Source organism: Papaver somniferum, chromosome 3 (assembly GCF_003573695.1).
Source record: "Papaver somniferum cultivar HN1 chromosome 3, ASM357369v1, whole genome shotgun sequence".
Classification (NCBI taxonomy): Eukaryota; Viridiplantae; Streptophyta; class Magnoliopsida; order Ranunculales; family Papaveraceae; genus Papaver; species Papaver somniferum.
In genome coordinates, this window is record NC_039360.1 from 33,720,186 (window position 1) to 33,733,078 (window position 12,893).

At 38.4% G+C, this 12,893-nt stretch overlaps 1 protein-coding gene across 1 annotated transcript; it reads right to left on the reverse strand.

Moving 5' to 3' along the window:
- Window positions 1-865: 865 nt before the first annotated feature.
- LOC113355799 lies at window positions 866-4,366 on the reverse strand. Its single transcript, XM_026598748.1, has 4 exons — window positions 4,293-4,366; window positions 3,331-3,396; window positions 1,810-1,875; window positions 866-1,611 (listed from the first exon to the last, which is right to left on the reverse strand). Exons 1-4 carry the CDS (start codon window positions 4,322-4,324, stop codon window positions 1,086-1,088), a joined length of 690 nt encoding a protein of 229 aa, XP_026454533.1. The 5' UTR covers window positions 4,325-4,366; the 3' UTR covers window positions 866-1,085.
- Window positions 4,367-12,893: the final 8,527 nt, after the last annotated feature.

Below are 12,893 nucleotides of genomic sequence, written 5' to 3' on the forward strand. Positions count from 1 at the left end.
TATAAACCTTTTAGTCCCACATCGGGGAGTTTTTCTTCTTAAGTTGTATTTGTCAATTATATAAACAAATTCACTACTTTTGTAAAATCTATGGGAAAGGGGTTGCTCTATTTAGAGGGACCCCCAAGGGACAAAAATATTTTATATTTTTTTCTCAGGCGTTCGAGATTTTCCTTTATGGTTTTTTCGGAGTTGCCAAGCTCAAGTTGAGCATCTACTACATATGCTAGTCATAGGTGTATTAGGGTGTTTTATCCTAGAGATATCCGTCCTGTGAGGGCTATAGCATCACTCTTGAGTGTAGCCGGGCGCTAATGTCTTAAGGGCAACGTGTTGAACACGTGACTCACTCTGTTTTTCCAAAGTTTTGCCTTATTGCTGTTGAGGAGATATGGGGAGCTCGTCCTTTCATCAAATCGATCACTTCCATTATAAAGGAGCTAAGTATCAATAACTTTTACTTATTTGATTTTTCCTTGTTTTTGATTATTGCACCCAACAGTTTTTATCTTATTAACAGAAAGAATTATCTACTTTTCCTTTTTTTTTCCTCTATTTTCCAGTCCATAACAAGTATCACCGGGGTTTTTTTTTTCTCATGTACTTGCATATGACGGGGAAGATTTGGAGCCGGCTTTTGGTCCATAGCAGTAAAAGGCCTCTTGCTCCTTGGAATATGCAATTACCAGCTGCCAAACTAAAGATGTCTGTGTAACAATATGAAATTGCTATGAAGTTTCCACTGGGTACCAGCAATAAGAACACTGACGAAATGGACATCCATCCACTTAGAGGAGCCAGACAAACTTTAACAATCAAAAAACAGAACCTGCAGCTATAATCAGCAATTCATGAACATAATCTGTAAACAAGCTTTTTTTTTTTTGGTATGTCTGTAACAACAAGCTCTGTTAAAGATTAAACTTTATTCTTCAAATGTCAAAAACTCATTTTGAGATCTGAGATGTCAGCTTCTACTTCTGACAAACTAACTATTGCGCGATTACACTGAAGTACAGATCAAAACCTATCAGTACTAATAACAAATCAAAATACTGTAGAGACAAACACACACCCTCATATCTTCAGACATGTAATCTGCTGAACTCTGTGTCCAAAGTAGAAGTCAGTTTCGCTGTCGACTGCTCACTGCCTGGGATTAATAATGATCTTTGCTTCTTCTGAAGAGGTTGAGCTGCTAACCAGTTTAAAGCTTCAATTGCAAGAATCTCTTTATACTTCTCTGCTTCTCCTCGGCAGCTCACTGACGTTTTTGAGTCTTGCTTTGTAGCTGGAAGTGGAAGACCTAATCTCCTCATAACGTCAGCCCCCGTAGAACTAGAGTCAATTGATTCTAATTTGTTATGGAAGATCTTCACAAATGATGCTTGTTTATTGATGTCTAGTTTTTTACTTGGAGGTGGAGCTATGGATGCCAATCCCAGTTTTCTTCTTAAGAAGATTATATGTGATGTTAGTTGTTGATTCTTGGATGGAACTTGTTGCTCCATGATTCTTTCTCTTAATTTTTTTCTTCTTCTATTTCGCCTTTTCTTAGTAGTAGATGAAGTCCTTTCACTCCTGCTTGATACATCGATTCGCGAGCAAACACTGTGAAACACCAGGCAAAATGCAGGAAAAAAATCAATCACTGAAGGATCCCAAATTACAGAAGAAACTATGTCCCACAGAGGTCAAGAAACGCTAACTAAACCAGTAAATTAAGAAGTGTTAAAAATACAAATGTAGACAGATTCGAATTGTAAATAATTGTTGACAGCTCATCAAACTAAGCACTCGAGAACTTACCTAGACGTTTGTTCCTTGCCAATTATCCCAACCCCATTGTTTCTGCCTGAAATTTTTCCTTCAGACCTATAAGTATATAGGAAATTAGAAGGCGAGAAAAAAGAGAATAAATGCAGACCAATTATGTGTTCAGTGAGGTGACAACCTAACTGTAGATAATACTAAGGGATTACTTAGAGATACTTGATGTAGGCAAGTGGCAGCTTAGCATATGAAATATGAATACCCAAAATTGCACTAACAGAAACAGTTGCAAAAAAAATAAAGATTTCAGTTACCCAAGCTCTAAAAATTAGCGAGTCCTCAATGTTAGAGACATAATGTCAGAGACTCGGAACAAATTGATCAATGCCAGAACACTTGCACATCATGGATTGCAGGGGCGGAAGACAGGTTGACTAAACCCGGCTGTAGCCCCCACCCCTTTTTCCTATAAAACCTCACTACTGTAGTGTGTTGCCCTTAGCTAAAATCAATACTCTCAATTTAGTCCACCAAGCCCAGGATTTCAGTCCACCGATAGTCGACCAAGTCCAGCATTTTAGTCCACCAATCAAGAAATTACAGTCGAGGTTATGGCAATGCAGATGCTGTCAGCTTACAATGGAATTTGAAGCAATAGATTCGCAAAACCTGTAAACGTTTATGATAATTCATATACTACTTCATTAGAACGTATTCCAATTATGCAGCATCCGGTTAACAAACACGATGAAGGGTGCCGGGCTTTATCTACAAATGGGAGTTAAAGAACAAAACTTGCTAGTTAGTGCAAGGAAGGGGTCTTTTAAAAGGTATTCTTAATACTAAGCATTTTATGGTCGATAGCATCTCTTGCACTATTCAAATTGGAGAGACTGTACGTTCTTTTTCACATGACTGGTAGAAAGAAGATCTAACGTTAAAGTATGAGTACCCAGCTATATACAAAAAGTCTAGAAACAAATGGGACATTTTGATGGATGTTATCTTCGCTGGATGGCAACAGTCCCTGAAGTTCGCAACTACCCTCAACAATAAAAAAGTTGTGATAACTTGCGCTTTGTTTTACAACAGCTTGGTATGTGTCCTGCCAGCATTTAGAATTCTTGTTATAGGCAGCATTTAAGAATTCTTCGTCGACAAGTACAATGCTGCAAGATCCAGCAATTAATGTTCCTATAAATTTATGTAAGTTCTATTCGCTGGAGTCGGAATCTGTTGAACACATTTTTTGCTTATTTCATTAGTGCTTTCAAAGAAAAATGCTGTTTCCCTCTAACGTTGAGTTGGGTTGGCAAAAAAATAAATTTAGCCCCTCTCTCATGGTTCCGCCACTGATGGATTGAGTCCTCAATGTCAGAGACTCGGAGCAAAGAGCAAAACAAGAGGCTAAAGCAAATGCAACTAGAAACATAATGTTGAACCGAAACAAAATTGATCGATGCTAGAAAACTTGCTGCCTTGCACATTATGGATTGAAGCGTGAATAAAGAACTGATGACAATCAGAAAATTCAATTGAAAGAAAAAAAAGACATACCCATTATCATCGAGAGTAAATACTTGCTCGAAAGCCTTGTTAAGATTCTCAACATCATCAATGTCCCTACAAAAACAGAGAAACAGAGTTCAATCAACTTCAAATTTCAAACATAAACAACTCATGTGAGGTTCATTGCTCGTTGGTGATCGAGTTGATTTAAAGTGGAAAACACTATTTCTCCATCTAATTTACCAATTTTTAGAGAATTTGTATCAGCTGCCTAGCCTTTTTATTGTGATTCTGTGATCGCAATGCTTACTCAAAAGATATGTATAAGGGAGCAAGAAACAGTATTTCGAGCCACACTATCATTTCTACTCCTAGTCGGAAATCACAAAAAAAAAAAAAAAATTCCCCCAGTGATCACTTCAAATGATAGATATCTCTGTCCATGATTTTGACATCTTAAAAAGATGAATAATGGAAAAGTAACAAAACATCGTCGAGGAATCCCCAAATTGTGATGTAGAATTGAGACTGTATATGTACAGCGAATAGCAATATAGCATGCTGGAACATGTTCAGGAAGTATTGAAGTTGGCTTGTCTTTTACAGATGCTTGATGCGCATGTTGTTTTTTCGGATGTATACTAGAAATACCAACAAGAAACATAAATAAGACATGTTAATGGCAACCCAATGGGGCAGAACCAGTCATCTAGGTATTTGCAGGTTGGGGCAAGTGCCCCACTCCCCCCAAAGCTTAAATTCTGAAGGTTTTTACAGGAAAAGGAAAAAAAAACTTCTACATTTGCTCGATACATATTATGATCACGATCATGATTATAGAAACAAACACAAAGTTCTTTCGAATTGGGGTTTAAGACCAATTAGGGTTAATCATGTTCTTCAAGATGAATGAATTTCTTGATAAGCGAATGACTCGATTAATCCTAAAACTGATAGCAATGGAAAAAACCCAATTCGGAAATTGAAAAAAGATGAAATTTTTGTAATACCTAGCTCGCCTTTTGCTTGCTGTCCGCCCCATTCTTTCCTTGCCAACTAAACTTTCTTTCAGAAGTGAATGTGAACGAATTTTATAGGTACGACGGTTTCAGCGTCAGAATCAAGCCATAGGATTATAGCTGGAAACGGTCCGGGCCTGACAAGCCAGGCAGATGAGCAAACGGGCTCGGCAAAAATCGCAAGTTCCATGAAAGTTTCGCAGGAGAAAGAGGCTTTGGCGATTTGTGGCTTCGCTTCTTCCCTTTATGATGGCCTTGGCCGTAGATAACCACCAGATGTGGTTTTTGTTAGTGAAACCTACAGGGAGACCCATTCTCCCAGATTTTTTCATTGTCAAATCCACGGACAGAAAAGTTCAGGCGCGCACCCATTGTCCCGTCAAAAATTCGTAGCAAGACCCATGATTTATGAAATTCTGCTTCTCAGTTTTTAAAAGGCCAAACTACCCTTTTCTTCGAGCGACGAACAGAGAGAAGCGAGAAGAAAATAATGGTGAACTCCGATTCTTCGTTTTTAACATTTGGATTTTTCCCTTTGTCAAATCTTTTCCCAAATCCTTTTCGGAATAATCTTCTCAATAAAACTAGGGTTTCTGTTTCAAAATCTGCGGTTTAAATCTGGGGATTTTGGGTTTCTGTTGTCTTTGATTATTCGAGAAGTAAAAAGAAATTAAAATTGAAGTTGAAAGGGTAAGAAGTGTGTTGCACTATTTCGATATCAACTGAATTGGAAATTTTCATACCTTATTTGTCTCCATGTTTTTGATCTCAATTGGAAATTTATGATTAGATTTGAATTAAAGATGTTATGCATAATGTCTTATGCATAACATCAGTTTTGTTTAGATGCATAAAACATTATGCATTGTTTTGTTTTAGCTGCATAATGTCTTATGCATTACTTTTTCACTTTTCTGGTTATGCATCAGTTTTGTTTAGATGCATAAGACATTATGCATTATTTTGTTTTAGCTGCATAATGTCTTATGCATTACTTTTTCACTTTTCTGGTTATGCATCAGTTTTTTTAGATGCATAATACATTATGCATTATTTTTGTTTTAGCTGCATAATGTCTTATGCATTACTTTTTTTCACTTTTCTGGTTATGCATCAATTTTTTTTAGATGCATAAGACATTATGCATTATTTTGTTTTAGCTGCATAATGTCTTATGCATTACTTTTCTCACTTTTTCTGGTTATGCATCAGTTTTTTTTTAGATGCATAAGACACTATGCATTATTTTGTTTTAGCTGCATATTATCTTATGCATTATTTTTTTCACTTTTCTGATTTATGGATTTTTATGCACGTGCATAATGTCTTCTGCATCATTTTGTTTAGTGCATAAGACATTATGCCATTATTATTTCTGCATAAAACATTATGCATTATTTTTGTTTTAGGTGCATAATGTCTTATGCATTACTTTTTTCATTTTTCTGGTTATGCATCAATTTTGTTTAGATGCATAAGACATTATGCATTATTTCGTTTTAGCTGCATAATGTCTTATGCATTACTTTTTTTCACTTTTCTGGTTATGCATCAGTTTTTTTTAGATGCATAAGACATTATGCATTATTTTGTTTTAGCTGCATAATGTCTTATGCATTACTTTTCTCACTTTTTCTGGTTATGCATCAGTTTTTTTAGATGCATAAGACATTATGCACTATTTTGTTTTAGCTGCATATTGTCTTATGCATTACTTTTTTCACTTTTCTGATTTATGGATTTTTATGCACGTGCATAATGTCTTTTGCATCATTTTGTTTAGTGCATAAGACATTATGCCATTATTATTTCTGCATAAAACATTATGCATTATTTTTGTTTTAGCTGCATAATGTCTTATGCATTACTTTTTTCATTTTTCTGGTTATGCATCAGTTTTGTTTAGATGCATAAGACATTATGCATTATTTCGTTTTAGCTGCATAATGTCTTATGCATTACTTTTTTTCACTTTTCTGGTTATGCATCAGTTTTTTTTAGATGCATAAGACATTATGCATTATTTTGTTTTAGCTGCATAATGTCTTATGCATTACTTTTCTTACTTTTTCTGGTTATGCATCAGTTTTTTTAGATGCATAAGACATTATGCACTATTTTGTTTTAGCTGCATATTGTCTTATGCATTACTTTTTTCACTTTTCTGATTTATGGATTTTTATGCACGTGCATAATGTCTTCTGCATCATTTTGTTTAGTGCATAAGACAATATAAGGGAAAATTTAGCTGCATAACTTTTTTTTTTGTTTCTTCTACTTGATTTTTTCTTCTTCGTATGTTTCATCCATTTTTGTTGAAATGTATTCTAGGGTTTTGTCAAAAATGATTTACTTCTTTGAATTATCGATTTTAAATGATTTATTTCTTTAAATGATGGAGAAACAATCTTTGCAGATCCGTTACAGAGATTAATGGAGGAATAGGGAAAGAAACCGGCGGAGAAGAAAAACAATTATGCCCAAAAACAATGAAGGGTAATAGAGTCTTTCAGTACGTTTTAAATATTTTTAAATAATTATGGATGCGACTGTATCCAAAATTAATTGTGGGCCTGGCGGTAAGAAATTCTTTTTTTTGGGCCTGCGCCTAAGTTCCCCTTTTTGTTAAGCACCGAGTCCCCGGCCAGAATTTGTGTTAATTGCTCGTTGGCCTTCTTTTTTTCTTTTTTTTAGCGCATCACTTCTTAATGTACCAATATATATTGTGATTCTGTGAACGCAATGCACACTTAAAAGATATGTACAAGGGAGCAAGAAACAAAAATATCCCCCAGATATCTCTGTTATTATGCAGTGCACATAGCAAACATCGGGTCATATTTCAATCTGGTTGCACTTTTCTTGCTGTAGTGTATAAGATTGTGAGGGAAACTCTTTGAAACTTTTTTTGAGTATTTGGTCGAGGAATCCCCTTGAGACTGTATATGTACAACGAATAGCAATTAACATGCCTGAACATGTTCAGGAAGTAGTATTGAAGTTGGCTAAACAACATCTCCGAGCAGGTTAACTGTTTCAGTAGATATCCTAATACAGTGCCAACCACTGCCTTCTATTGCCTGTGTAGGCACAAATGTAACGATGATGAACATCGTGCCCACAACCGATGTTCGCATTCATAAAGATGCTAAGGTAGAAGTAATGCTAATAAAGAAAACATGCAAAGGGAAGGAACTCTGAGTCTTCGGACTCATCATCGTTTCTCCAATAGACGTATAGCGATATAAATCACAATAGGCAGGAATTATAAAGCATAGAGTAAATTGACACGATGATTTACGTGGTTCGGCTCTAAGACCTACGTCCACGGGAGTATTGGTTTCACTATTTGTCTTATACGGTCACAATTGATAGTCAAATGACTTTGAGCGGAGACCGATGGTATAGAAGGTGAATTCATACTTACAACAATACTCTCTTCCTCCCTATAGTTCTCTCTCTTCACTATAGTTCTTTCTCTCCCTCTCAATTGGTCGACCTCCTCTTCATTAGCTGAAGGGGTTAATTATAGGGCTTATATGTGGGGTTCATCCCTTTGTCTTCTTAGAACCTTATCTCTTTGGTAACTGTGTAGGTGTCGATGGAGACCTTCGTTACTGATCGATCCTCTTCAACGGTCATGAGCTGCTATGATGGCTTGTCTCATATCCCTCCATAGATATCTTGACACGTCCCCCCCCCCCTGTCTTCAACATTTAATGTGAGTGGTTGGGGTCAGACCGCATGCGCGAGACAGCTGTTGCATCTGCTGTCACATCCTCGTCAGTGGGTTACATCTCATTCGTTCGTTCTATGTCTATATCGAGATGGGGTAAAGTAACACTTGGGTCCTCTATGGTGCTCCTCGGACCTTTGATCATCAGGTAGCCCCAAATCTTGGGACCGTGGGATCGGTTTGGTGATCTCGACGTGTCACTTGGTGGTGATCCTCCTCTTTGGTGTAGTATCGTGCCATCGGGGTTTGATTTTCTTGCTCTGCATGAGTTACATGTAGGACTTTATGTACACGTGGCTATCGGTGGGATTATGTGTATACAATTTGCCCATTTTCTTTCTATGTTTGAATTTGGTCAAACTTGGAAGAAAAATCCCATCATCTTCCCGCAATAACTTCTCCTTTTATTTTGGGCACGTTTCCCACTCCCTCACATTAACTTCCCCTTGAATCAAGGGGTGGTTTCTTCTTTCCAATGCTAATTATAAATATAGGGAAGAGAGGTTGAGAGTCTTAAATGTTTATTCTTCTCCCTTATTCTTTGTTTTTATGCTCCACCTACTTCCCTCGACTGTTTTGGCAGGGAAGATTCTCTTTTTTATGTTGTATTTTGTTCATAACTTCTGCTAGTGCTTATTCATCATACTGATCATTCCCTGCGCCTCTTCTCTGCAGGGAGTCTTTGTTGTCTTCTTGCTCCTCACTCCTTCCGGTGTTTGTTGATTTCTTTAAAGAGTTTTTTCTGGAGTCCACCATTATTACAAGTATGAGTTCTTCATAGTTCTTTGAACTTCAAAATATTCTTCTTCAGGTTTTGTAATGGGGAACACATCATACGACAGTATATATACTTTCCCCTGTTCTCCATTGTAAAAACTTGAAGATTTGTCTTTGTTAATGATTTTGATGAAGTTAGGGTTTCTTCGCTGATGATCATGATTTCTGATCTTTGTTGATTTTTGATGCCCCTGTTAGGTATCTATGTCTGGAGACGAGCATCGGTATAGCCCTTATAGGTCTCCACCATTGAGTCACTACAGATCTCCTACGGACCGAAGACAGTATAAGTCTCTGCCGAGGGGTCCACCACCTAGGTCTTCTCAATCTGATCCTCGTTCCCGGAATGTTTCTCCATCTGATCTAAGAAAAGTTCCTTGTGGGAAAAAAGATCAGGCAAGGGGTTCACGTTATGCGGTGAATCGTCCAGTTGGGAAAACTCCTCCTCAGCTGTCAGGGCCATCGGAACCGCAGCCTATCCGTAGTATTCCTCCCTCTCAAAAACCTAAGGCCTCGCTTGTAGACTTCGAAAATTTCTCAACCTAGGGACGAGGATTTGGCCAGGAACCCTCCAACGAAGAGAAAAGCTTCGGATCTTGATCCTCTGCCGAAGATTCCATCGGGAAAAGAAGATTCTTCTGGTCATACTCCACCGGTACAAGACGATCCTATCCCTAAGAAGAAAAAACGTTCTGCTTTCTTTAAGAACATCGATCTTGAAGAGTTTAAGGTTAAGCATCACCTTGAAAATTTCGAAGTTCACTTCTACAACCAGGGAGATGATCTTACTTATGAGATGATAAGAAATTACAAGTACGATTCCATGCATTTGTTGACGACGGCGGGAGCGTTTGAAGCTGGTATGATGTTTCCTCTGTACAAATATGGGCATTCATTATATTATGACGTGTTGGACCATCGTGAAGGTTCGACTCCCCACACTCATAGCCGCTCTATCGTCCAATTGAGTGGAAATTATTTGAGGACGCTACATGAATGTTACCTTTATAGCAAATGTGAGACGACGATGACATGTTATGAGCCCAATCCTGAAGAACAAAGCTGGTATACCGCTGATAATTTTAATGCCTCATTTGGGGATTACGTTAACAGTCAGAATCAGAAATATTGGAGTGTTGGTCTTCGTACCATAGCTGCTACTCAGGGTGAGGTTCGTCTTTTAAGTGAGGTGAGTGATACCAAGCTTTGATACATTCCTGGTACTGAAAACACCAATGCTCCCAAGATTTTTCCTCTTAAAGAACGTCTTCGTCGTGATCATGATTAAGAATGGCATGGTACTCCTATTGAAGTTATTAGCCCTTGGGATTGTGGATGGATACCTGGTGAGAACGGGTGGAAACCTACTGCTCAAAGCAAGGTTCGTGAGAGTGCCCCTGCTCGATATGGAGATTTCTGTCCTTAGGATCTTAAGTTCAAAGGTATGAGATTTGATTACACCGTTGATGCCGAAGATGTTGGTGATGAAGGGACTTCTGATGTAGCTCCTCCGAAGAATGTTGTTGTTACCAAGGTATGATTCCTTATTTTGATGTAGTGTATACATACTTAAGTATATATACTCGATGTCCCCTTGAGTTAGGTATTGACGTGTAATTTGTTGTAGGCTTCGATAAAAAAGAAGATTACTCATGTTCAGTCTTCTACTGTCGAAGTTGAAGGAGAGGAGGTTCCCGAAGTTACCATCTTTGTGACTAGTCCAGTGTATTAGGATCGTGATGAAGAAGACACTGAAGAAGAGAAAGAAACCGATGAAGAGGAACGGATCGAGACAACTCCTGACAAAGACGAAGGTATGGGAGGCATGGCCGAAGGTAGGGTGCTTGAGTATCCCTTGTCTCCTCGTCAGAGGAATGAAGATGCTGACTTTCAACCAAACCAAGAGTTCTCCTTCGGGAAGATTTACTCTTCTGGGGGACAGATTGATATCGGCGATGCTATGGGCATCTCTTCTGAATTTCCTTATTGTCGCCTAACGATGATTGGAAACCGGAGGCTGATCCTGTTGACGAGGAAGCCAACGATGTTGATAGTTCTAAAGGGGAAGATGCTGAACAGTTAGCTGTCAAAGAGAAGAAAGGTAAAGAGACCGATGTGGATACTTCGGCAGAATGTTTTTACTCCGTTATGGCGGCGTGATCTGATATGATGAGACTTATGCTTGGTTTGAAGAAGAAAGAACTCTTGAACGTCCCTCATCCTGCCCCTGTCTTTCCTGGTGAGAGGGACTCCAATGTCTTTACTTGCCATAGGATGGAGTTATCTTCTCATGATAAGGTGAGCGAGGTACGGCATAGTGATTTTGGTGCACTCATCCCTTTGAGCCTGTTGGACTCTGCCCCTTATTGTATTGCAGACATGATGGATATTGCTGATGGGTACCAATACGGTCTTCCCCAGCAACGTATGCTAGAGGTACTGTTCTGTCTTTAATGATTCAAATTACTTCATATATTTTGTTGTTCCTCTTTCTGATGCCCCTTCTGGTGCAGTTGTTGAATAGAGAGCACTGCAACCACACTCTTTACCAGTTTTTTAGGTAAAAAGCTCTGAAATTAGAGGCCAAGCTTCGCCAGAGGGATGATGAACTTAATTCTACTCAAGAGTCCATTCAGGATAAGGATAAGGATATTCTGGAACTCAAAGAGCAGCTGAATGCGAAACAGCAGATCAGTGCCACTGAGGAGGGGCTTCATGAAGACGTGGTTAGTCTCCGTAAAGAGCTTGAGAAAGCTCGTGCCGAAGCCTCATATGCGGGTGCTTCGTCCAAAGGTTTGTTACTATTCTTATTTCTTCTCTTCTCTTTATGGGTGTTCTTTCTGAGTTGGTGTAGATGGTGGATTTTCAACAAAGGTCAAAACCGTAAAATCATGATACTACATGTTTCTGACGCGGCTTCAGGAATCCATGTGACGATTCGTGTTTTACGAAGTATGATGCATATTTCGCTCGAAAGGCCTCTACGGAGTGTTCGACACCGGGCATTTCATCATAGCCTCAATGTAGAATAACGTAATTGGGCGGTTCTCCGTAAGATTGAGAGATTAACGCCTTCAGGATGCCGGTGACACTCACTGTTCCCTGACTACATAGAGGAATTCGCCTCTACATAGAAGAACAATTGGGTGGTTCTCCGTAAGATTGAGAGCAATAACGTCTTCAGGACGGTGATACTCACTGTTCCTGACTATGTATAGAGACCCGTGTATAGACTCAGGCGGTCCTCCATACATGAAATGTTGAGAGGGAAAAACGTCTTCGGGACATTAGAAATACTCGCTAATTTACTGAATATACGAAAGAGATTAAATTCTAGGTCATATTCACCACTGAATTCTTAGAAGATAATCTATCTTATCTCATTACTCCTATTTCATGATCGAAATGCTAATAGATAAATGTATTACTCTGATTTCATGATGGAATCCACGCCTGATTTCATGAAATGGTAATAGTTGTTACTCCGATTTCATGGTCGAATCCACGGCTGATCTCATGAAATGGTAATATCACCACTTATTTTATTACTCCGATTTCATGATCGAATCCACGACTTATCTCATGAAATGGTAATAGATATTACTCCGATTTCATGGTCGAATCACCACGGTCCCATGGAATGGTAATATCACCGCTCATTTCATTATTCCGATTTTATGGTCAAATCTGCGATTCCATGAGATGGTGATGAAATTATCATTTTACTATTCTGAATCCATAGTCCAATCCGCTGCTGATTTTATGGATTGATAATAAATAACTACTCATCTTATTAATCAGTTTCATGATTGATAATAAACCTACTGCTCAAAGCAAGGTTCGTGAGAGTGCCCCTGCTCGATATGGAGATTTCTGTCCTTAGGATCTTAAGTTCAAAGGTATGAGCTTTGATTACACCGTTGATGCCGAAGATGTTGGTGATGAAGGGACTTCTGATGTAGATCCTCCGAAGAATGTTGTTGTTACCAAGGTATGATTCCTTATTTTGATGTAGTGTATACATACTTAAGTATATATACTCGAAGTCCCCTTGAGTTAGGTATTGACGTGTAATTTGT